The sequence below is a fragment of the Tribolium madens genome, unplaced genomic scaffold (assembly GCF_015345945.1).
Source record: "Tribolium madens isolate multiple individuals breed KSU strain unplaced genomic scaffold, Tmad_KSU_1.1 Scaffold_11;HRSCAF=98;Tcas5.2_LG3b, whole genome shotgun sequence".
Classification (NCBI taxonomy): Eukaryota; Metazoa; Arthropoda; class Insecta; order Coleoptera; family Tenebrionidae; genus Tribolium; species Tribolium madens.
In genome coordinates this window covers 7,367,687-7,394,998 of record NW_025400975.1, presented here as the reverse complement: position 1 = coordinate 7,394,998, position 27,312 = coordinate 7,367,687, and the positions used below count along the sequence as shown (strand labels likewise).

At 27.9% G+C, this 27,312-nt stretch overlaps 1 protein-coding gene across 5 annotated transcripts in view; it reads right to left on the bottom strand.

Moving 5' to 3' along the window:
• Positions 1–27,312, bottom strand: part of LOC123011600 (collagen alpha-1(XVIII) chain) — a 125,978-nt gene that overhangs the window by 82,597 nt on the left and 16,069 nt on the right. For all 5 annotated transcript variants that reach the window (XM_044409158.1, XM_044409407.1, XM_044409241.1 and 2 more), the window contains exons 3-4: positions 9,022–9,051; positions 2,154–2,260 (exon numbers count right to left, since the gene is read on the bottom strand). In XM_044409158.1, the coding sequence (XP_044265093.1) occupies positions 2,154–2,260; positions 9,022–9,051 (137 nt within the window). The remainder of the gene's footprint in view (positions 1–2,153; positions 2,261–9,021; positions 9,052–27,312) is intronic.

Genomic DNA, 27,312 nt, shown 5'->3' with positions numbered 1-27,312 from the left:
GACATTTTTTTGTCCCTTTAATTTGTTGGAATAGTATAGAACAAAGAATGCGTTTAGTATAATAACGATATTTCGAAAATTAGAAAATACGTTCCTTAGATTTTTTGATAAGTTAGTTAAAAAAGGAGGATTTCTCAAAATTTACAGACAAAATTATGAGAATAGCACTTTTTAGACTATTTATAATATCGTAATACAAAAACTACGTCGTGTCTAAAAAATTGAATGTTGTTTTAAGACTGTTGTATTTTATTCGTTTTTGACTGTTAAATCTTTGACAGACCCTACTTTGAGACTTTGTTTTATTTGTATTTCCTCAAAAATTAAATATTTCGCACACTAAAAAGGTCTTCTCAACTTTTAGATATGTTAAAAGAGAACGCTTTTTCATATTTTGTTGGAAAAATTAAGAATCTTGGGTTTGTGACAATATGAGAAATGGTACTTTTTCAGACTCTATTTTACATGAATTTCCATAATAATAGGACCACCCTAACCACAATGCTAAATGGGCTACAGCCCATTTTGCGACAATTTTGCTTGCACTGAAGTCGATAACTCATACTCTAATTCGAAAAATTTATTCCATAAAAATTAAGATACCTAGAATTTTTTTTTGTTACTGCAAGGAAAAAAGTACAAACTTTAAATCATTTGTAAAAATAAAAAAAAAATAAAATTTGTTCAATACATTAAAAAAATTTAATGGAACATCCTACTTATTAATTCTGCATCTAAGATTTAACAATAATCTATTAGATGCAAAAACATAAAACATTAGGGTGTTCCATTTAAACTAAGGTTTTGAGAAAATTCTACATTAGTCATTTTTATTACTCATTTTTACAAATCCAATAAAAAATTGTCAGACCGTTAAAGTTTTTACTTTGTTCTTTGTAATAGTAAAAATTGTTTAAAAAAAAGTTTCTAGCTGTTTTATAGTTTTTGTGTTATAAATTTTTAAAAGAGTATGGTTTTCTCAAAAAAATAACTTATTTCAAAATCGATTAATAAAAGGTAAGCTTTTTAAAAACAAGCTGTAATAAAAAGATTCATCCAAAAATCCCAAAAACATGTTTTATTTAAAAAAAAGTTTGCGTTGTAACTTATTTCTGAGATACGCTGTATAGTTAAAATTAATTTCAGGCGAGACACTAGATTAGTATCTATCAATTTTTTAAAATGTAATAACTAAAGGTCCATAATGAACCTTACCAATTCGCTGGGACACCCTGTATGTGTATATAGGCTCTTTAATTTTTGCAAAAGCTTTCCCTTTTCTGGCTTTTCTTATGAGGGGCGCATTATTTTTAGTAGCCCAAGGGCACCCTGCTTAATAATGTTATTAAATCAAATAATATCTTTAAAACACCCAGCATTTTTTATAAATAATTTACTACATAATAAAATTGCTCCTTGTCGTAATGTTAAAAATTGTACTTTTTTCATCTTTTGATTTTTATGATTTTTTTGAAAAATTTTTAATTTTCGATATTTCAAAAACAAAAATACTTCCTTTCAATTTCTGGCACATTTTAAAAAAGGTCTTTTAATAACCTAGTAAAAAAAGAAATGCCACTAAAAGAATACTAATGAAAATAATAGCTCCCAATTATATAAAAATAAAAAACGTGTTAATAGTACATTGAAAAGTTTTCAGTAAAGCAATAATTGAAATAAACAGATAATGATCTTGGTAAGTGAGCGACAATTTCAAAGCGATTACCTGTCTTCTATTATGCAAAGGTAATATGCACCAATGACGACGATAAATGGTCAAAGTGAAACCACACCTAATTTAATGCACAAGAGTTATTTCATACGACATATCAAGAAGGGTGTAACCGCTGTTTTACTATTTTGGCGAAAATGTATAATTCATATGACATTTGACTTCATTTATCATAACGTGACTATATTAGTAAACTAAAATTATGGAAAATGGTTTCGTACGAGTCTGTCATCCACATTTGCAATGAAATGTAGAAACTACCCACTTTTATCTATAATAATATTCAACGACCGTCCCTACTAATATTATATGCTTTTGATGACATTGTAATATCATGCATTCACCACTCGCATTTCATTATTAAAAAAAAATACTTTGCCATCATAAGTTTTATGCAATTATAACATAACTTGTAACTCACCTTCTAAATTACTCCCAAGTGCAAAAGATGGAGGCAGAGCAAATGAATCCTCGCCGAATACTGTTGATAATAATGAATAGACGTAAACTGCTACAAACGTTGTTAATCTGGAACAACAAATAGAAACAAAACGTTATAAAACTTACAAAATCTCATAAACTCCTCAAATTTCCTAAGACATTTTCAGAATTTGTAGCAATATTTAGTATTTAATTACAGGTAATTGACATAGAATTCTTTGCAAGTATGTGGAATTACTAATTTCACTTATGGTAACTTATTATAGGAAATAAATTTAAATTTCATCTTTTACTACTAATTTGTAATCGCAAATCAATTTATTTTCCGTTTAAGCAAGTAAGAAAATTAATCCTTTATGTAGGATCTAAGACAAAATTGTCCTGAAATAAGTGATGCAAAATCCGAGAAGGAATTTTCGTAGTTTCCCAAATCTGGAAAGTGATCCATAATAAAGTTTTTAATTGTTTGAAACAAAAAGACATTTCAAAAATTCAGAAATCAAATATGGCGTTCATTAGAAAATCCAAAGTTGAGTGTTGTAACTCTTATATCAAGAGCGCCTTGGAAAATACGATGACAGATTTAGATTAAAAAAGTGCCTTCTAGTTAAAAACGTCTAGGCCTTTTAGTTTTCGTTTGAAAAAATATTACAAATTTCCGTTTTTTCCAATAATTCAAAAATTAGAAATGACATATCAAATTTTCTTTCAGATGATTGTTTAGCAAAAAAATGCGCAACTTTGCTCTAATTTAACCAACCGCGTATCTCTTATAATAACTGAGATCCCCATGGTAGAACACGAAAAACGAACACTCTGTATATCTCTAAAAGTGCATTTTCCGATTCGATTTTTTTCCACAAAACTTAAAGACTGTAAGTGATAAACACCAAGATATCAATGCTATGGAAAAAGGTATCAAAGAATATATGGGATTCGACAATGATGCAAAAGGAAGACTACAAAATTCTTGAAAATATTTTTTCGTTAAATTTGTGTGCAATTTATCACCTAGTGTCCCATTTTGTCCAGTTTAAAATCAGAAATGGATTAATACATTTTTTAGTTCACTCTATATCGTAATATAGTGATTACTAAGGCTCCGATTATATGCACGAAAAATCCGTAAAATATGTGCATATAAATGCACGTTTTCTCACAAAAATAGACACCAGATATTAAGAAATACACGTATGCTCCAATATGTGCCAAATATGCATCGATATGCAAACAAAAAATCAAAGTTTGGATAAATTTTTTGAAAAAAAAAATTGATGAATAATTACGTACTATAAAAATGTGATGTTTTATCAAGAACAAAATTTATCAAAATTTTCTTTTGTTTTAGAGTTCTACAATTTATTTTTTATTTTAATTTTTTAAAATGGAAACCTATTAAAAAAACATTTTTCTCATGAAGATTATGATCTAAGAATTACAACTATCTACTTTATATTAAATATAAAATTTATTTTTTACTTTTTTTACATACTTAAAATGCAATTTTGACAAAAACATCACATAACTCAAAAACCAAACAAAATTTCGTTCATTCATCCTGTATAAAACGAATTTAAAAAGGAAACATAGCGATGGAATAAAAGTTTCCCTTGACATAAGTTGCAATTTTCACAAACAAAATCGCATAACTCAAAAACAAAACAAAATGTCATTTACAGAATACAACCGCATTTTTTATTCTACTTTAATTTATGTTAATTGTGATTTTCTGGAGACAAATGATTAAAAAAAACCCGCTTGGTTCCATACTTTTTATTCACCTTGTATAAAACGAATTTAAAAAGAAAACACTCAGCAGGATATAATTTTTTGAGTCGGACTTAGAATTATCGGTTGTTTTCTATTTAACATATTTTGTAATCGAATCATTTTTCTTAAACTGTCCAATTTTTAACTTGAACTGAAATTTTTAATGGAAATTTGTGATTTGAAAAAAATGTGCACAAATATGCAATATTTTATAAAATATGCACCATCGTGCCAAAATATGCAAAATATGCATTTTTTAATTGGCTTATTTTAATCAAAAAAACGTTAGATATGCATAGAAAACTTACAATTTTGTTGATATACCTCTCTATTTGCATTTTGCATATAATCCGAGCCTTAGTGATTACTTTGACCACTCTAAAATATAGAAACAAAAATAACAAAAAAACTGTACTTGATGGAGAATTTTAGTGATCATTTTTCGATTTTCTGGACAAAATAAAATACAGGTATTTTATCAATGTTAGAAAAAAAATTGAAAAAATGTGGCCTAGTGTTTTTTTTTTTCATAGTTTAACGTTTCAACAACATGCAAATAGTACTGGTATTTAAGTTTGAATTTTTAAAATCTGTTAAAAAAATTAAAACAACTCATACTAGACACTATCATCTGGCAAACGTTTTGTAATATTTGAACAACAGTTGTCAGATGTGTCTTCTTCAAAAATATACCGCCAGCTATTCATGGTGATGATACGACTTGGAATCAGAATGCACGTGTGTGACACCAATTCTTGTAGTTCTTGTGTATACCTAATGCTACTATTATTGTTATAATCGATCTGTGAACCATGACAGAAATTCAGGATTCTTACATATCTGGGACTGAATAAGAATTAGCCCACCCACAACTATGTGGTGTTTGTGCTCTTGAAGTAGTATAGAATAACGAACACTACTGTATTTTTTATGGTTATTTGAAGTAGTCTTTTAAAAAGCTACTATTCAATTGGTACAAAAATTTGCGCTTTTAACTTTGTACCAAGTACACTGGTCGTCAAAATTAATCGGACAACTAAAATTTTGCGATTTTTCATAATGCAATATTTTTGTTATTCTTTGTCGGATTTCGACGAATTTTTGTTTAGCTTAAAGAAAACACTTTGTAGATTATTGTAATTTAATTCAATGATATTTCTAATTTTGTTTCTAAATGTGATACTCAAAAGACGAAGGCACTGTTTTGTTTATTTATTTTTATACTGCGGCATGGTGTGCGACAGAGACAAACTTAAATTTTTACTAATTGCAGATTATTGCCCATTTTTTTTTCTGAATTATGTACCACATTTTCCATAATTTTAATTCTTAAGACATGAAAGATATAAACCCTCAAAAAACGGCAAAATAGGCACATGGAAGCTTCCAATAATTAACCGTCTTACTTGTTGTAATCCTTTGAAGTTCCAAGTTTTTCAGATTTTTTGTGTTCAAAGACGTAATTGTGTTTTTTTGGTGACATAAGCACTAATTTTCGGTTTAACTACCTTTTTATGTAGCCCACTTTCTGAATGAATATTTAGTAACATTACAAAAACAACGTCTTTTTCAAGACAAACTAGAAATGTTACTGAATTAAATTACAATGTTCTGCAAAGTTCGTTCTTTAAGCCGAACAAAAATTCGCCGAAATCCGACAAAGAAAAACAAAAATATTGCAATGTAAAAAATCGAAAAATTATTATTAAGATTTTGCAATTATTAAAATAAATATTATTATAAATTATTATAATGTATAATATAGCTGGGCCTTGTTTGTATTTAATTGAGTTTTTATTTGAATTTTTTGAAAACAGACAAAATATTTGGCTGTCTTTCGATGGCCAGTTTCTTGCTTAAAGCACGTCAATATTCCAACAAGATGTTTTCTGCAAAAGTTATTTTTTGAAAAACTTTGTAACTTCAACAACCGGTTTAAGAAAGTTTTATTTGATAAGTTCCGTATCGGGTCATGATAACAATGTTAGAGCTTTTTATGATCTTTCTATATTTTGATTGAAGTGCTTCAATATGGAAATAGACATTGGTTCTTAAAACAAAAGTTTGATGCATTAAAATGCAATTTATTCATGTTGACGTGATTTGTACTTATAAACCATTTTAATAAATTGATCATATTTGTAATTTATTATTAATGAAAAGGTTGTACAACACATTTTGACCAAATTAGGAAACAATGAAAACTCCTTGAAAATTGTTGTTTACTGACATTGCAGTTTTATTTATTACTTTATAGTCAACAATTAGGATCTTATTAAAGACTAATACTGTAATTATGCGGAAAATGTTATCAAGGTCTGAAGTGATCGTATTGTTATAGTTTAGTATGGACGCTAAATTTCCTAGAAACAATCCGGTTACCGGATCAACATTAACTTCCACGAGATTATACACAAACTTAGCTAAATTCTCCATTAAATTATTATGCACAAGAAGTAATTGTCATCTAATCTGTTTACAACATAATGTTGTGATAGTTTGCACTTGACTTATCAGTTTGCTCCACTTGTGATTTTATAAATACGTTATTTTTTACTGTAGATAAGTTCTTAAAGAAAAATACAATTAAATCAGAAAACTATTACATTATTAACTATTGTAGAAAACCTAAAAATTTCAATTGTCAGAGATTTTAGTTCAACAAATTTAATAAAAGCTATTTTCAATCCTGACTAAACATAATTATAAGTTTTAAATAATCAATCGATGTCTCTCACTGAGTTTTCAAATATTAATAAATTTCAAAATCTGAAAATTCAGGTGTTTGCTTTCTTTTAATATTAAACTGTGACCATTACTCTCACTAATTATACAATGTCCCACCGAGTTGAAAAAGTCCATTAGTGACCTTTAAAATTTAAAAAACAATGTTTTTACAATAAAATTTTATTAGTCGATTTCGCTGAGTTTTAGAAATACGACGTTTTTTTTTAAGGAAAACATGCACTTTTCAAAAATTTATTACACAAAAACTAAGACATCTAGAAATATTACTACCGCAAAGAAGAAAGTACAGAACTTAAAGCTGAAGCAATTTTTGAGTGTTTTGCATTTGTAAAGATTAATAAATTAAGAAGTTTGTTAAAAGTTAGATAACTTAAAAAAAATAAATGGAACACTCTATTTTTTATTTTCGCATCTAATATTTAGATTGATATATTGTCCATTTAAAAAAATAAATTTTTAATGTCTAGAATTYATAAATHAAAAYATATTTAACATTCAATATTAATTGTAGTAACAAGTTAAATTTTTTAAGTTATTTATTTATCCAGAGATTGTAAAAGTCGTTATAAATACTGAAATTAAAATTATTTTATTGTAAAAATAAAGAGTAATGAATTCAGTTTAACACAAATGTGATTAATAAGTGATATTTCGTCCATCTTTTGTGCAACTGTGCACTTTTTGACTATTGAAACAATAGTAATTATTTTTTTTAATGTTTAACGTTAAATATCTTGTTAGTTATTGATTATAAACACCTAAAAGTAAAGAATTTTAGAAAGACAAATTAATAATCTTTTAAATGCAAAAACAATAAATAGGGTGTTCCATTTAATTTTTTTTAGTTATTGAATTTTAACAAACGCCTTTATTTTTTTATCTTTGCAAATGCAACACACTAAAAAAATGTTACAACCTTATAGCTTGTACCTCTTCTTTGCGGTAGTAAAAGAAATATCTCTAGATGTCTTAGTTTTTGTGTAATAAAAAAATAAAAAAAAGTGCATATGTTCGTCAAAAAACCGCCTTATTTTTAAAACTAAGAAAAATCGACCAATAAAAGTTTAGCTTAAAAACATTGTCATAAAAATCTACATCCAAAAACGCTAAGAAACATTTAGTGTTTCATTTAAAAAAAAACAAGTTTCTATTGTAACTTATTTTTGAGACATCCTGTATAGTTGAAAATAATTTTAGACGGTGGGCTAGTGTAGTTTATATCAATGTTCTATAATATATACAGGATGATGAAAAAAAGGCGCCCACGATTGAAACAGGCGCGTCCTTTTTTATTGAAACATTGTGACCATCATTCCAAAAATAGTCTAAATATATTCTTTTTAAAATTCAAACAGTTTGTCTAACAGCACAAAGCGGCAATATTGCACAATTTTCTTTTACTAAAAAACTATTTCACTCAGGTATTTTTTGTATCTAGGAAAGATATTGTCACCCGCATAAAATAAAAAACTGTAAAGTTTACATAATTTTATTATTCCAATACGATACGACCGAAAGGTATCTAATGATTTCAATTAATTTTTTTAATCTTTGACTTTTTGACTTTAATCGTTCAAATTTCACAGAACAAACAACATTGAAAATTGATTTTTTTGTTGCTACCGTTTCCAATAATTGAATATTACTTGGACATTTTCTGTATCCTAGGATATTTGCAATGTTGCAACATTGATAAATTTTCTTTGGAGCCAAGAAATGATATCCTAACATCTTCAATAAAGTTTATTTCAATAGACTTTTTACACTTTTTTTTTTTAAGAACACCGTCAACAGAATCAAAATTTAGACTTTAACAATGAAATTATTTTAAAACTGTTAATTATATAGATTTCTCTTTTCTAAAAAGGAAAGTCTATATCTTACTAATAAGGGCACAAATCCAATTTTGGTCTTCGAATTCGTCTTTAATAAAAGATCACTTATAACATGTGGGTTAACACGGGCGCCTTTTTTTCATCATGCTGTATTTTTAATTTTACCATTTAAAAGTCACTAGGGGACATTTTTAACTCGCTGGGACACCCTGTATTTGGTACAAATGGGCACTAATTATTTTGCATCTAACAGTTTATGTTTCACAAAGATCAGCAATTGAGCAAATTACTGGCTATATGCTGACAAGTATTTCAGCCAAGTGCATTTTATTAAAATTAACTCCCATTCAGACGTCTGGCATGCCAGCAGGTTGCACTCAACATGCTTTACATTAATTTAAGCTAATATAAAAATTTTAAATCTGAAAGCAGACTACTGCGCATATTTAATGCTATTATTATTAAAAAAGTAAAAATCTTGTTAGTTATTGTTACCTTAGTCGATCTGCTAGGGCCGTCCTATCTCTGAAACAAAAACGAGACATGAAAATTGTGTTAAAATTCGCGAAACAAATAACACTTGACAATGGCAACACTGATTTATGCCACTTTGACGTGAAAAATAAAATTTATGGATGAAACGGACCATGTGATGAAGCGCATCGCTAAGTGCACTGATGTTTCATAAAAAATTGGACTTTTCCCGTGATTTTCCAGTCAATTTGTCAAATTATATCCGTTTAAAAGCACAATAATTCAAATAAAAAGAATCCACAACACGAAGCTCATTTTTCTGTGATTTATTTTAAAGTACATGTTGTTTAAAATGATGATTTATGGACCAAAGTATTATATATTATGTCTTGATTCTTTGTACTTTTACGAACAAATGCAATTAAGCTGCTGAAAAATGACATAAAACTATGCCATAATCCTGGTCGAGTTTTGAAAAAATCTGATATTTGAAGTAAAGAAGAAAAACTCCTTTAAAACTAGATTCCTATAATTAAAAATAATTAATTAAAATCCTACATTGAACAATTAGCAAATAACTACTTTTCAAGTTTGTCAATAAATTATTACTATCATAAATGACAAATTGCCTCCACGACCTAATTCCGCATATCAGACATACATTTTCCATCCACGCTTCAAATTCCAGAAAGTTGATATGATTATTATTAATTATTAATTAAAAGTAAAATGATTTTTGATTTTTTTCTTTTCGCAATTTCAGGTAATAAATGATTCTTTAAATAACTTTCAACTTCTGTAAATAACGTTTTATTACTGAAAAATACTACAAAATAAAGAAATGATGCACTTTACGACCTTATCCAAACCTACACAGTGATAGAATATTTAAGTATTCATCTAAATCTAAAATCGAGATAAAGGAGACTTGTCAGACTTCACGTAAAAATTGCATAATTCCCCCAAAACGTTAAAGAGTCAAACAAGGAAAGTGAAATTTAAATCAATAGTTCAGATATTTATCTTTCAGAAAATCGTTTTCTTATGCATTTCCTATAAATTATTATCCGTTCGATCTATTAAAATGTTTAACAAACTGTCTAACTGTAAATTTTAGCAATTCTAATTTAAAAATTTAGAAAAAGGTAGGTATTGGGTGTTGGAATGAATGTTCATAAAGTTACGACAGTTTCACACATGATATGTGCATAATTTAATTCTATGTTGTTATTCGCAAAAGCAAATGCAACTAAATGGAATGAAGTCAAAATACGTGTTTGCACTGTGATATAATTTATCTGACACCGCATTAGGTTGGTAGACATAATTATCATATGACGTGTAATTTTTAACATTTTCATAATATCTACGATTTACACAAATCTACTTTAATTTTTAATTTTTTGAAATATGAAATTTGCAATTAGTAAGCCAGGGAGTCAATCTATTCTCACGTAATAGAAAATAATTTTTTATAATTAGCCAAACCAATTTACGAAGCTGGTTGGAATTCTCTTTTGAGTGCATGTTCATGCCAGAGTATTTCCTTGCACTTCTATCTATTCAACATAACTTTACAATTTTTAATTTCTTGTTCAATACTCAACACATGGCAGTCACGGCACTTTATTTATGTTCGTGACAAACTGTATTCCAATGAATGTCACCACAGTAAATTCTATTTAATGAAAATATCTAAAAGTATGACTAACTCTGCCGTGTCAGTAGTATTTCTTGAGGAAAAACGCTCTAAATCAAACTGAAAAAGAGGTAAATAATTTATTTCTGAATTAATTGTGTTTTTTTTTTTCTTCTTTTTGGTCTAATTTCCTAGATTTAATGTGTTTCTCGATTAAAAACGCTCCAAATCAAGGAAACAAGTAAAATCTCCGAATTTAATAATTTCCTAGTGATAAATCGATCAAAATTGGAAACAACAATACACTCTAGTCTAGACCTAATTTTGTAATGTTCTGCCTTGTTTTGGCAAAATCTCTAAAAATTTAGTGAGTTTCTCGATAAAAAACTCTAAATGCATCAAAACAGGTGAAAATAACGTATTCCACACTTATATTTTGCGATTTCTTAGCTTGTTTTCGTAAAATCTCTTAGTTAGAGTGTGACTCTCAGTGAAAAACACTTTTAATCAAGCAAAACTGGTGAAAATAACTCATCTAACACTTGTAACTTTAAAAAAATCATTTAAAAAATTTGTCAGTTTCTTGGTGAAAAACGCTCGAAATCAGGGAAACAAGTAAAAATTTTCGAATTTTGTTCCTGGCTCTAAATCAAACAAAATTTGAAACAACCTACATTTCAAGTCTATTTTTGCGATTTTATGGCTTGTTTTAGTAAAATCTCTCAAATTCATTGAGTTTCTCCATGAAAAACTTTAAATGCATTACACACTTTTTTGCAATTTTTTTCTTGTTCTCGTAAATCTATTGGTTATAGTGTAATTCTCAGTGAAAAACAGTCTTAAATAAGCAAAAATAATTCATTTTAGGCATACAACGATATTCTCCTTTTTTTTTAATCTTTAAAATTTAGTGAGTTTCTCGGTGAAAAACACTCAAAAAACAGACAAAAATAACGCCTTTTAGACAGACTGTTTTGCTATGTTTTGTAGAATCTCTCTTTACTTACTTTCTAAGTGAAAAACTCGAAATCCATTACAATAAACAGAATTTTTCAATTTCTTACCTGGTTTTGACAAAATCTTTCGAATTTGTTGAGTTTCTAGATATAAAAACGTTTTCCAATATAACCTAACATAATTGTTTGTATTACTAGGGTGGAATGAGTATCTTCTCCTCTTGATAACTCAGTTTTGATTATAAATCTAGCAGCATGTTTTTCTGTTTCTATCGGGGAGGTAAAATTTTTATTTGCAATATTGCATTAATTTTTGTTGTAATTTTGACAGATGAAAAAAGAAAAAATTTTTTTTTAAAGTAATTGGCCACTTTTATTCTAAAATTAGGGTAGAAAAACATATTTTCTGTTAGAGTCGAAGGAAAATAAATTTAGATTTTTCCGTCATCAAAATATTTACCCTTTAAAAGTTTTTTAAAATTATTTGTGAGTATATGGGAGTAAAAAATTACAAGTATTTTTCAAAAACTATGACGAAACGGTGTTAATTCAAGCAAAAAAATTTTACACGACTGTTAAACCTAAAATAAATTCTGATTACGATTTCCTAAAACCCGAAACTGAAAAACAAATTCAAAATTGAAATACAGGCACACAATTTCTGTGCTTGGAACCAGACTTGCGTTATTCAAAATCTCATAGTCACATATTGCACCATTTATTTATTGTAAGAGAATTTTTGTGAGAAATTTCTTATCATATATTCGAGTAAATTGTGCTTAGATGCACGTAAAATTGAAGAAGCGTAAAACGGTAGATATTCTCTATGCAAATAGGAAAAACGCATAACTTACGAAAAATGTGCTTGAAAGATTGGATTCTAAACCTTGCAATTGTCACACAATTTATGTTTCAGTTTACTTATTAATTATTAAAAAATATGCGAGATTGTTCACACGAGCAAATTTAATTCCAAATATACAGGATGTCCCAACGAGTGGAAAAAGTCCATTAGTGACCTTTAAATGGTGAAATTTTAAAAAAAATTACATTTAATTCTATAGAGGACATGGCCTAAAATTATTTTCAACTATACAGCGTGTCTCAAAAATAAGTTACAATACAAACTTGTGTTTTTTTAAATGAAACACCTAAGAAACACATGTTTCTTAGCGTTTTTGGATGTAGATTTTTGTGACAATGTTTTTAAGCTAAACTTTTATTGATCGATTTTGCTTAGTTTTAAAAATAAGACGTTTTTTTGATGAAAACATGCACTTTTTTGAAAATTATTGCACAAAAATTAAGACATCTAGAATTATTTTTTTTACTACCGCAAAGAAGAAGGTACAAGCTATAAGGTTGTAACATTTTTTTAGTGTGTTGCTTTTGCAAAGATAAAAAATGAAGGCGTTTGCTAAAAGTTCAATAACTTAATAAAATTAAATGGAACACCCTATTTATTGTTTTTTCATTTAAAAGATTATTAAATTGTCTTTCTAAAATTATTTACTTTTAGGTGTTTATAATCAATAAAAAAGATATTTAAAAATAATTACTATTGTTTCAGTAGCCAAAAAGTGATGCACAGTTGCACAAGAGATGGAAGAAATATCACTTAATAATCACATTTGTGTTAAACTGAATACATTATTTTTATTTTTACAATAAAATAATTCAAATTTCAGTATTTATAACGACTTTTACAATCTCTGGATAAATCAACAGAGAAGTGATCTGTGGTGGAATTACTTTGCTTCCCATAGTATCAAAAATGCTCAGATAATGATAAGCATTGTTGCTACAATTAATATTGAATGTAAAATATCTTTTCATTTATCAAATCTAGACATTAAAAGTTTATTTTTAGACAGACAATTTATCAATCTATTAGATGCAAAAATAAAAAAATAGGGTGTTCCATTTAATTTTTTTAAGTTATTTAACTTTTAACAAACTTCTTAATTTATTAACCTTTAGAAATGCAAAACACTAAAAATTGCTACAGCTTTAAATTCGGTACTTTCTTCTTTGCCAAAGTAAGAAAAAATTTGTTGTAACTATCTTAGTTTTTGTGTAATAAATATTTAAAAAGTGCATGATTTCGTCAAAAAAAAACGTCTTATTTCTAAAACTAAGCAAAATCAACTGATAAAAACATTGTTTTAAAAGGCTACATCCAAAAATGCAACGAAACATACGGTATTTCATTTAAAGAACACAAGTGTGTATTGTAACTTATTTTTGAGACATGCTGTATGGTTAAAAATAATTTTAGGTGATGCACTAGATTAGTATCTATCAAATTTTTTTAAATTTCACCATTTAAAGGTCACTAATGGACTTTTTCAACTCGCTGGAACACCCTGTATCTACTCGTAAACAGGAGGCGTTTATTAAGCTCAAGGCCCCCATGTATTGGAGAAATATAAAATTTCAAAGATCATATAAGGTAGCACCTAGATATAGAAATAATTTACAGCTTTTGCGAAAAGCATTAATTCACTATTCACTTCCTACAAATTGCAATTTATATGTGAATGAATTATCGATATTTCATTTTGTTTCGTAATTTTACAACTTCTTCAATAAATCGAAAAACAAAGCAAATAAAAGCTTCTGCCCCATCAAACCTACGCCGTATTTGCATGTCGCCTTGCTCAACAATCACGATTCTCGCCTACAAGAGCAATTACTAACGTAATTCTTTTAAAATATTAACAAGCCGGCAACAGTGATGTCTTGATAAGTCTCCATTGAAAAAGAGATTAAGCGTGAGATAAAATTAATTATTTTTTCATTTAATGATTACATGAAACAAGTGCTCTAACACGACAGGTCCCTGTAATTGTATTTTTCATGCAAGATAATTAATTTCACGTTGAATTAACTTTATACTCCGTAATGGCCCTTCGCTGAAATATTACCGAATAAATAACAGCATGCGCTCGCGAAAATATCGATGCCCAACAAAGGAATTCAAAAAAGAAAGGTCGGTAATTTATAAGGACCACCTTTTCGATTTAGCGGTTGAGTGATTGTTCTTTTTCAGAAACAGATGCTGTGGGATGTTCCGGTTTGCCGCTTAGCACCTATGTAGTGAGATATTGCATACATAATGCCCAACCTCTGGCCAAAAATAAATGTTCCCATATTTCCAAACGCTTTTACAAAAAGAAAATTTACGTTTTCCATTCAAGAAATGAAAGTGAAATAAAGAATCAGTGATGACTACAAAACTATTTGCATAATGCTGTTACACCACACCTTGCCAGACTCCAGACAAGCAAATTAAGTTCTTGAAATAGATAATTCAATTACATGTTGCTTTGAAGGATGTTTCATGAGTAATCATAGACAACGTAATGTTTTGAACCACTAAGTACAAGGCCTCTAGCAACCATTTGTTATCATAACACATTATTAGAACATTAAATTTACCTCATCCAAGCCGATGATTCTTTTGCTATGAAAGCAAAGATCAGATATGTTTTTGTTTGATTTAAAATTCTAAAATATGCCGCACGAAAAGTTTACATTGTCAAATATATCTTAAATACACAATCACGACTTGAGCTATTATGTATAAAATTTTATTCTGTGGGTGGATACACACATAAATCGAAACAATCGCCTCGAATTATCAAGGTTGCACTGTTTCTTGCAACTTAATTTTGGAAAAATGCATATTTTTCGAGTAGAATGATTAAATTCTGAAAACTTCGTAATGACTTTGAAAACATGATTAAGTAAAAAAACAATTCATAAATGTAACTTTTTACTTTTTCTGTATTGTACAGCCTGTTAATAGTCTAGTATTAACCTTGAAATTGTTAAAAATTCAAAAATTATTAGATATTAACCTTCTGCATCATCTAAGATTGTTTTTACAAGAGTACAAAGTTTTTCAAAAATAAATTACATCATAAACTTGTTTCTTTAATGAAACACCCTATGATTTTGCATTTTTTTAATGTAGCTTTTAATTTAGTTAATTTTAAACAAAACTTTTTTAGTAGCTTTTGCTACATTAGTGCAATTTTTGAAGAGGAGTGATAAAAATGAAACACCCATTTTTTGTTTTTGTAATGAACATATTATCAAACAACAAAGCAACAACAAAAATAAGAAAACAGTTTTTAATTATTTTGTGACCATTGATCCTAAAAATTTATTGATATTCATCTATGCTTCGTTAAAAAAATAATTTACTGGGTTTTTTAATTTTGTGAAAAATGGATATTTTTCGAGTAAAATGATTAAAATTCGGAAAACTTAGTTCATACTGACCTCTCAGAAAAACATGATTATGTAAGAAAAAAATTAAGAAATGTAACGTTTGCTTTTTCTATATTATACAGCCAGTTAATAAAGTCTATTATTAAACTTGAAATTGTTAAAAATTCAAAAATTATTAGATTAACCTTCTGCATCACCTAAAATTATTTTTACAAGAGTACAAAGTTTTTCAAAAATAAATTACATCATAAATCTTTTTTAACTAAACACCCTACGATTTTGCATTTTTTTGATGTAGCTTTTAATTTAGTTAATTTTAAACTAACTTTTTTTAGTCGCTTTTGCTTAATTTTTAAATTGTTTGATTTCTTTGACGCAAATATATATTAAAAAAAATATTACACAAAAACTAAGAATCATAAGAAAATATAATGTTTTTAAATTGACAGAAAAAAGTACAAACATTAGTGCAATTTTTTTAGCATATTGCAGTCAAAAAAATGAAGAGTGTTAAAAATAAGGCATCCACTTTTTGTTTTTGTAATTAACATATTATCAAACAATAAAGCAACAATGAAAATAAAAAAAAACAGTTTTCAATAAAATACAGGGTGCGCCAGAACTCGCGCCCCAGAGAAAAATTCAAGTAAGATAAGATACGAGGAACATGGAAAAAATGTTTAAAAAATTCGTTTTGTCAAAAAATTTTGACGTTTATTTTTTGACATTTTTATATCGGTTTAATAATACTGATGATCTTGTATATGTTTTTTTACAATTATTAAGTAAAGGTACAGAAAATTTGCGAATTAAAGCCACAAATAACATTAAACAGAGTTACAATTTAGTATACAGCTTCCTTGATTCCTCTTCTAATAGCCTGTAGGAAAAAAAAACTTGATGAAATGATTTTTCCAACAACAGAAATAAATAGAATCAAAGTGCACAACTTCGAAATTTTTATAGATATTTTTTTTAACATTTTTTCCATGTTCTTGGTATTTTACCTTATATGGCATTTTTCTCTGGAGCGCGAGTTTTAGCGCACTCTGTATATGTATATTGTGCCTATTGATACTAAAAATTTATTAATATTCATCTAAAATTCATTAAAAAAATTACATTAAAAAATAACAGACAAAAATATAAACTTAAATCAACAAAAAAAATAGTAAAACCACTATAAAAACAGTTCTTTAGGCAGTGCCAAGTATAATTACGAAGGAGTGTTTTCTTCTCATCTATAATTTAGATGAATTTGTAATATTTTATTAACTCTTCTGTCAGGAGTCAAGAAAAATTAGTTAGTTAGTCCTTTTATTATAGCAAAAATTAGAAAAACAGGTTTTAACAAAAAAATTTCAATAAATTCCCGACCCTCTAAAACCCCAATTATTTCTCAAAAGAAAAAGACTCGTTAACAATTTTCTGATTTCATATTTTACTTGATTTCATCAAAATCATCTAAACAAAAGCTCGTTGAATATGAAAATACCATACAATGCAGTCACATCAATCAATATGTTGTATTAAAAGCAAAAAGAAAATCTATTGTCAAAGTTCGTGCTTATGTAATGAACCGATGAACATGTCTTTCAAAGCGTGTCGAAAACTTGGATATAAAGACTTGAATTAAATCGAAGAATTACCATGAGTGAATTGATAATGCAACCATTATCCTACCCCTTTAATTCACACATTTATACCTACTTGAATAACTTATTCATAAGTATTGACTGGAAGTTTCCAATCAATAAAATATTTTTATTAGAGAAAGATTTATCACAATAAAAAAAAACAAATTCATCTTCACGTCACACATGTTCCGCTAGGACAGGAAATGAGTGCACATTTTAGGTGAATGTTTCTATCATATAAATTAAACCGACATTTTCCCATGCATTACCAAACAAACAATATTGTGAGATGATTGCCCCAACCATGTAATTTTGTCATTCAATTTTTTGAATCACTACTAACATCCATTAGTGAAACAACTGAATCATTAGCAATTGTTATGATTCAGAAAATTGATCATTATGTGAAAGTCACTTTGTAATTCTGTAACAACAGACATTAAGTCTTAGATTGCTATCTATGCAATCTTCAAACGTCTTCATTCTTCATTACACTTAGATATGTACAGGGTGCTGCATTTTGGATGTCCGAATAGGGAATCTCCTAAACTAAGATGTTTAGCCAAAAACGAGTAATATATTCTGGGGCTAATTTTTTGAGAAAATAGTATTGGTTAAAACCGCAGCTATCGTCTTTTGTTTCGACTTATAGACAAAAATTGACATTTCAGCGAAATCAAAAAATTCATATCTTCGTTAGACACAGATTTGAAATAAAGACATTATGCAGACACTTTTTTACGTAGAATTTAATAATGAAGTTAACAATTTTTTTCAGTTGTTTGTTTAGCCGTAATAAAATAAATTTGTATTTTTTTAAATGGGAATCATAGATGGTTATGTCATTTTTAAAAAGCTTATTTTTTTCTTATACAAAAAATATATATTTGTAACAAATTATTATAATACATTTTTAGCAAAAAATTACCTTTGATTTTTGTTCGCCGTTGGCCATGAAAAAATGTTGCATCTTCAACTAAAAGGATTTAAACTGTATTATTCAACAAGTGTCACTAATGAAAGAGTTTTCTAAGCACAAAGTAATAAAAAAATGCAAAATAATTCGTAAATCAACTTATTGGCGACTAATAACATTTCTTTGTTTTTAAACAAGCTAACATTACCATTGTAACTTCTAGTGATACATAGAGTGTTGTAAAAAAAGCCGCTTTAATTCTTCAATAAAGTATATTTTATTTGACACAAAAATGACGATATGGCTATTCAAATACCCAAATTCCGTCTATGTGAAACGTTATCCTTCCTCCATTAGACCATCAAAAAATGTTTTTTCTAATTGTGTTGACTGTTGACACATTTGTTTTTCCTATTTTTGGATTTTTTAAAAATATGTAATAATTTCGTTCCGAGGCGCTCGCATATTTGTTCAATACTTCTAACGTATCGTATTTTTTGAATTTTTATAATTTCATCTATTTTTTCATCTATTTCACAGTTCACAAAACTCTGATTAATTATTATTTATACATTTGGAATGAAATAGTTCTTCCATGGCCAACTATTATCAAACAAAATATGTATTTCATTTTTTAAGTATAATTATAAAAAAATATTCTGTTACAAATATATATTTTTTAGATCAAAAAAAAATAAGCTTATCAAAATGGCCATAGCCGCCTATGATTTCCATTTAAAAAAATACAAGTTTATCTTATTTCGGCTAAACCAATAATTGAAAAAATTGTTAACTATGTTATTAAATCCCTCGTTAAAAAATGCCTCTATAAAGTCTTTGTTTCAAAACTGCATCTTCTATAATAACAAAGATATGAATTTTTTTAGATTTCGCCAAAATGTCAACTTTTGTCTGTAAGTCGAAAACAAAAGACGATAGCGGAATGCGGTTTTAAGCAATATTATTTTCTCAAAAAATGAGCCCCAGAATGTATCACTCGTTTTTGGCTAAACATCTTAGTTTCGGAGATTCCCAATTCGGACATCCAAAATGCAGCACCCTGTACAATAAAATAACACACACTTTCGCTTCGCTTCTTACCCCTTTTGCGTTATTTAAATGTGTTAATAAAGTGTAAACATTATAAATCGATGATTTAACACTCACAGATAATTTCTTAAAAAGTGTGTAGGAGTAAGGTATAAATCGTAAACCAGCATGGTACAATAAAGTGCATGCATATGTAATGACCCTGAGGAGTGTCTACATGGTGCGCCCTACGACCTCATGCATTCTCGGAAACTCACTTTGTCTATTGAATAATTTTATCTTTGCGGCTTTTGATTAAATGACATGTTATGAACAATAATTACACCGTACAGTAATTATGACAAGTGACAATGTAATTATCATATGAAAGGTGCGCTTTTTTATAATTGGCTGCATTTATGGTAAAATAAAAATTGTGGGATACGCGACTTGGTATGCCATAGTAGAAAAAGTAAAAAAAAGTTCATTTAAAGTTGAAAATTCAAATTTAATTTAATTCACCCTAAAACTGATCTATTTTATAATTTTTTCGATACAAATTTTAGAAAGCACAACTAGCTAAATCGAGTAAATCTTCACAAATTTGCAAATGTTTTGTAGAAGTAGTCATACTATCTGATTCGAAAAAAATGTCACTATCAGATTTTGTCAAAATTTGTAGGGGGGGCTGGCGGCTTTGCCGCTCGCCCCCTTCTAACTTCACACTATCTAATTTGCAAATATTTTATATAATTAATAAAAACTCACATCATCGGATTTTGTCATAATTTATATTTATTTAAACTTATTTCGCCTCCTAAACCTCATACTAGCTGATTTGCAATATTTTATATAATTAAATTCAGTTCAATTCAATTTTTGAATTATTTAATTTTCACAATTTTTCTGCTTATAAACTAGGAATCTATTTTTTGTTAGTTCAGTACATCTAGTTTTTGTTACGTCGATGGAAATAAAAATTCATGTCATAACCTCAAATTAAAAAATTTAATTAATGCGCATGAAAGATGGTTAATTAATTTTTACATGGAGCTATCACGTTTTAATAAGATATAATTGCTTTAAACAAAAATATTTTTCTAACCACAAGTAAACCAAAAATGACACTCAAATAGTAGATTACATACCAGGTGGAAGGTGCCTATTACTAAGTCGAGGCACTATGAAGAAACGACCACCAAGGTTTGTATACTATTTTATTCGCAATCATTTTTCTTAAAAACAGAAAGCCAATAGAGAATGTATAAAATTTTGAAAAACATGACATGATAGTTCATAAGTTAGAAAGTGTCACTTGATATTGTAATAGTTGATATTATAATATTATAATTTTCGGGTTGATATTCGGTTTAATATTTCATATTAATTATTAAATAAAATTGACACTTTCCAAGTTTGGACATGCAAGGAAATTTTATTATTACTTTATGATTGTGAATAAAGTTTATTTTACAGTTTAATTATTGAATTTATATTTATATTTGTAGTTGTTTTTGGTACTTTTTAATGTTATAAAAAAGAGCGGAGTTGTATTTTGCATTTTTTTCTAGGTACTGCCAATTTAAAAAAAAAAATAAATAATAATTTTAGGGAAAAAATTGCTGCAATTTTGTTTGGCCACCTATGTTCTAAACTTGAATTGTTTTCATAGATTGTAGATTGACAACATTTCAGTTTCTCAAAATGCATATTCTAGAAATTTCAAACATTAAATTAATCACGATTTACAATTTGTTGTGTAAACCGTCCCCAAAATTCCTAAAACTGCCCTAAAATATTTAAAACGGTGTTGAAAAATAAAATTCGCTGTTTTGTTACAAAGTCGATAAAAAAGCTAATGCTCAGTATCCATCTAACTGCCACCTTAAATCGCGATTTATGGCCAACAAAGTAAATTGTTAACCTAATAGAATTCGGAAAACGCCTTGGAAGAGGTAATAATCAGTGTATTCTCAAGTATTTTATACGTGGTGAGTTCAACGAAAGGTAAAAAAGAGAGATTTTTCTTTTTTATAATCTATTATTTTTACAATTTATAGTATATTACAACCGAGATCTCGAGATCTCAAGAACGCTCGAGTGTAAATTTTTTGTTTGTTATTTGAGTAGATTTCTAAAATTACTAGAACAGATTAGGTGAACCTTTGGCTGACATCCACGAGATTAAAAAGAATTTGAATTGAAAATAGCAAAACAAAAATAACACGCCATTTATCGAAGTTTCAAATTCCCAAATATAAATTTTAGATTTATGAAGAGTTGAAAACATGAAGTGAGGAGAGCTGAAGCCTGATTTAGTTTTTCATTTAAATCTTTTAGTGATTTATTGGTTGTGACAACAGACAATAGATTAACTTTTTATAAATGAAAGCCAAGTTACAAAAATATCGTATTCCACTCAAGAGTAGATTCTCGATTTACAATAAGTAAGGAATCTCATGCAATTCCTTGTTGTTAAGTGACGGACTTGTCTCTTTCAAAGCGTGCCGAGAGCTCGAGTGTACGCTTGAATTAATTTGAAAATATAACCATGGTTGAACGGTTAAGAACGTGGCTTTTTATCTTACCCCTTTGATTTCACATATTCCAGCTGATGAATACTGCATTCTTTCCAAACAATGGTAGACGCACTCAAATAACCTACACGATCCTGGAGATTACTTTACACGCTAATAAGTTCCATACTCTTTAGTTTATCAAAATATTTTATAACAAAACACCCACCAAAAATGCTTAATTAAAAATTTGTTCTACAGTATTAATTAAACACGCTGAAAATGTTGGTAAAAGACCTACCGCTGATCTTTGCGTGACAAAACAAGAGGTCCTACATATTTGAACTAATGCCCACTTCTGCAAATATATCCTCGAAAACCCAAACAGCGGTAACATTGACAAATGAAACCTTTGGTGAACACATATACATTTTATTTCCCACCATTTTATAAATAACGCATCATTTTTAAAGGCAACGAATTAAATGTACAATACAGGGTGCGCCAGAACTCGCGCCCCAGAGAAAAATGCCATATAAGGTAAGATACCAGGAACATGAAAAAAATGTTAAAAAAAAATATCTATAAAAATTTCGAAGTTATGAGGGTTTAAAGTTTGCACTTTGACACTATTTATTTCTGTTGGAAAAATAATTTTCAAAGTTTTTTGCTATAGGCTATTAAAAGAGAAAACAAGGAAGCTGTACCCTAAACTGTAACTCTGTTCAATGTTATTTGTGGCTTTTATTGGCAAAATTTTTGTCCCTTTACTAAATAATTGTAAAAAAACATKTACAAGATCATCAATATCATTAAATAGATATAAAAAAATGTCAAATGTCATAAAATAAATGTCAAAATTTTTTGACAGATAGAATTTTTTAAACATTTTTTTCATGTTCCTGGTATCTTACCTTACTTGAAAATTTTCTCTGGGGCGCGAGTTCTGGCGCAGCCTGTATATTATTTAAACAACATCAGTAAAAATAATAAACGCACAAATGCAAATAAATGCACAGTAAAAATAATAAATGCACAGTAAAATAATAAATGCACAGTAAAAATACAAAATGCACAGTAAAATAATAAATGCACAGTAAAAATAATAAATGCGCAGTAAAAATAATAAATGCACAGTAAAGACAATGAATGTCTAGCACAAAAACAAAATTGTGGTATCAAGAGCACAGCAGTGCAAAGATTGGCCTACACTGATTAGACTGATTACAATTTGTGCAGTTTCCAAGCCTTGCTAAAATCATTCTTGCGCAGGGGTCCTTGCTAATACATATACCACCCTCCAATAATAATAAATATTCAGTAATATAAAAATAAGTACCAATAATAAATAACATTCTTGCGCAGGGGCCATACATTGTTGTAACCAAGACTGAAAATTCTTTAAATTTTATGTTGTTTTCCTAATTTTGATTAAAGTTACTAAGCGTTTATTATTTTTACTGTGCAAATTGGATTTTTTTACTGAACAAATTACAATAAAATACTGTGCGTGCTTTACTTAGCATTTATTATTTTTACTGTGCAAAATATTATATTATACTAATCATTTTTACTTTTTTACTGTGCAAACATTAATTAAATACATTTATCATTTTATACTGATCAAAAGTGAATTGTCCATTTCATAAATTTGCCATTAGGGTAAACATGTTTTTTAATACAATTCTAATTTATGGCTCATCGCGGATGGTGCAGTCGTGTCAAACTGAAGAACAAGAATGCTATTTCATAAAACATAATCCTGTTTTGTTTTCACAGCAGGGTTTTATTATTTTGGGCTATCTTAAACCGTGACATTTCTTGAATCTTGCAAAATGGTTGATAATTTGTTAAACATGTAAACTGCATGTGCTTTTATTAATAATAAATCGATTACTTGGAACTAAATGTCAGGTAATATGCATTCGTAAGTACACAACGTTAACACTAATTACTCATTACGAACTAAGTACATAAATTATGTCTATTGAAATCTTATTAAAATTTAATTTTTCTACACAGAATTTCTCTCAAACACCTTGAAATATTTCTCCATCAAAACAAATATTTTTTTTAGAAATCCTTTGAATATTTTAGCCCGCCATAAAAAGCAGTCTTGTATAAATAATGTAACTTCCCAATGTAAATAAACCATGTAATACAAATAAAAGTAAGCCAAACTTTTTAATATTTTATTAGTTATCTTGGCAGTTGTGATCTCGTGTACTAATTGAAATCATTTATCAGTCTCCAGATGGGGCCACTTAACAAACTTATTTGATCTTATTCCAAGCATGTATTCTCAATTTTTTTTTATTATGATTGATTGTAAGGTATGAAATAGAGCAGTGTGCTCAGTGTGTAATTTTTTTCAATTATAAACTAATAAATAAATAAAAAAGAAAATATGATATTTATTATGTTCTCGCACTCATTTACAAACCTTTGTGCATCATTTTTAACAATTCCTCAATTTTTATTTCACATGCGGGTAATTAGCCATAAAGCGTAATAGACAATATGAGTCCACTAAATGCACTTCCTCTGTATCCTCATAAACTTTTATTATTTTGACTATTAAACCTACTCTCACTATCTTGTTCAAACATAAAACACATCTATGTGTAGTTGGAACAAGTCAGAAAGTGTTATTACAACATACACATTACCTAAAGATGAATTAAAGTTTAACAATAATTGTATTTTACATACATCAATAATAATATTTATTAATAAGAATTTTAATGAATTTTGTTACACATTACATATTATATACAGGTTGCGCCAGAACTCGCGCCCCAGAGAAAATTTTCAAGTAAGGTAAGATACCAGGAACATGAAAAAAATGTTTAAAAAATTCTATCTGTCAAACAATTTTGACATATATTTTTTGACATTTGACATTTTTTTATATCTATTTAATGATACTGATGATCTTGTATATGTTTTTTTACAATTATATAATAAAGGGACAAAAATTTTGCCAATAAAAGCCACAAATAACATTGAACAGAGTTACAATTTAGAATACAGCTTCCTTGTTGTCTCTTTTAATAGCCTATAGCAAAAAATCTTGGAAAATTATTTTTCCAACAGAAATAAATAGAGTCAAAGTGCAAACTTTAAACCCTTATAACTTCGAAATTTTTATAAATAACTTTTTTTAACATTTTTTCCATGTTCCTGGTATCTTACCTTATATGGCATTTTTCTCTGGAGCGCGAGTTCTGGCGCAGCCTGTATATACACAAAAGTGACCACTTTTATGACTAAATGTCACAAGTACAAGTTTTACTTTAAAGCCATGGAGTAAAAATTCTATTTTTGCGCTTAAGCATTTTTACATTTGTTGTTTCTTTGTTGTTGTCTATTGTAGATCATCTGTATTCGACATTTTGCACTACCAACTGCACTAGTTAAATTAATAAATAATCATATAAATAAAATCTCAACACAAATTCCGATACTGTTGTTATGATTTCATTACTTGCAAAGCGTTCTGATTATTTTGGTCATTTACTTGATAATTATTGTGTTGCTCTTTTCTCTCCATCTGAATCGCTTGCGGATAAAATAGTACGTTATTTGGAGTAAAGGAGAGTATATGTGGCACAGCTTCGTCACATAAACTATCACTTTTACTTCTATTAACATAATATACTATTATTTTTGTTTCAATTTTATTCAAAAAACATTATTTATGATATTAAACACAAATACAGTTTCTATTTAAAAAATATGTTCAATTATTATGAAATTCACAATTGCAAAGTTTTTTTATAAAATAAATTCTTCTGGTGACATATAAACTGATTACTGATGACTATTCCAAAAAAAAAACAAAAAAACACTTTGTGACTACTGAATACCTAAAAATAATATAAAAATTTTAAGAACAATGAACAATTTTTTTAACTCAAAGTCAAATTTACGATCAAAAATTTTATGAAAAAACTTCATCTTTAACAAAAATTTATATTTACTTCAAAAATTCAAAGAATCGTTTAAAGTTAATAACTAAACATAAAATAAACATAAATACATTTTCATAGGCAATAAGCAACTATTTTATGGTAAGAAAAATTTGCTAATTTCGCCAAAAAGTTCAACTTTTGAACAACATTATCGTAACAAATTCTGGCAATGAAGTTTGTGTAACTGATAAATTGTTATTTTTGGAATTCAGAAACTCGCGGTTTCATAGAATTTCATTATGATAAAAATTCATTTCAAAATTAATACAAATGATGAAATTAACCACTAGTGATAAAAAAATTCATCTAATTTTTGTTCTTTCCAGGTAATGCCATGATAAAAATAATCAACTTCCTTTGAGTGTGGTTAAATCAAAATAACTGGCCATTTATGATTTATAAGATCATGCCAAATGGCACTTTTAAATAATAATTTGGATGCTATAATTAAAACTTTTAACCCTGACATTGTGACCTAACCGCCTAGACAAATCTGGCAAGTCGTAGGAATTTTAATTGTTTACAAATTTTGCAATTTCAACTGGTTGTAAAATCATTCATTATACCGACACTCGAGTTTTATACACCTATTTAATTCTCCGTTAACTCAAGGGACGGTGTTAATTTAAGCCTAAGGCTAAATTCTATATTTGAGACGGTGGACCACCAGCACGAAAAATTAATTTTCAAGTTCCTCATTACAAAAGTAGAGATGTTTCCGACTCCTACTAATAATTAAAAGTTTAAACACTGTCAAGACTAAATCCAATAAATTAACGTTGATTCTGGGGAAATAAATAAACGATCCGACATGATAACTTATTGAAGGTAAGGGATTTTATTCTAACACAATAAATCACATTGCTAGAATAAAAAATCTTCATGATGGTTTGAAAAATGTTCACGTTCTGTGTGCACAATCGTGTAATTAAATTTTTATTTGAACTGAAGTAAATCAATGAATTTGAATTAATTCTCATTGCTTTCTATTTGTTTTTCGTAATTTTCTAAATACTTAATTAACTATACGAGTCGATTTCCCGTTCGTTCCGGCTTGCTGTCAGCTTGTAAAAGTCATCCAACGTACGAAATAAAATAATTCAACGATAGTGAATGTAAAACTCAAATTAGCTGTAACCCTGATTGGATGTGATTTATTACAATCAGTGCCAATTAATTTAAAAATAAACATTTCCAGTTTAAGTTTACTTACAGTTTACTTCAAGTGTTTGTATTTACTAGCAAAATGTAATGACAGCACAAAAAAATGTAACAACATATTTTATTTTATCTTTGTGAAAAATTTCTACCTACGAAATAAACATTTTTTGCTCAAACTTTTTTCTTAAAATAAAAACTTTATCCAGCCTTGTGGAAGAAATAAATTTTATAAATCTAATAGTAAA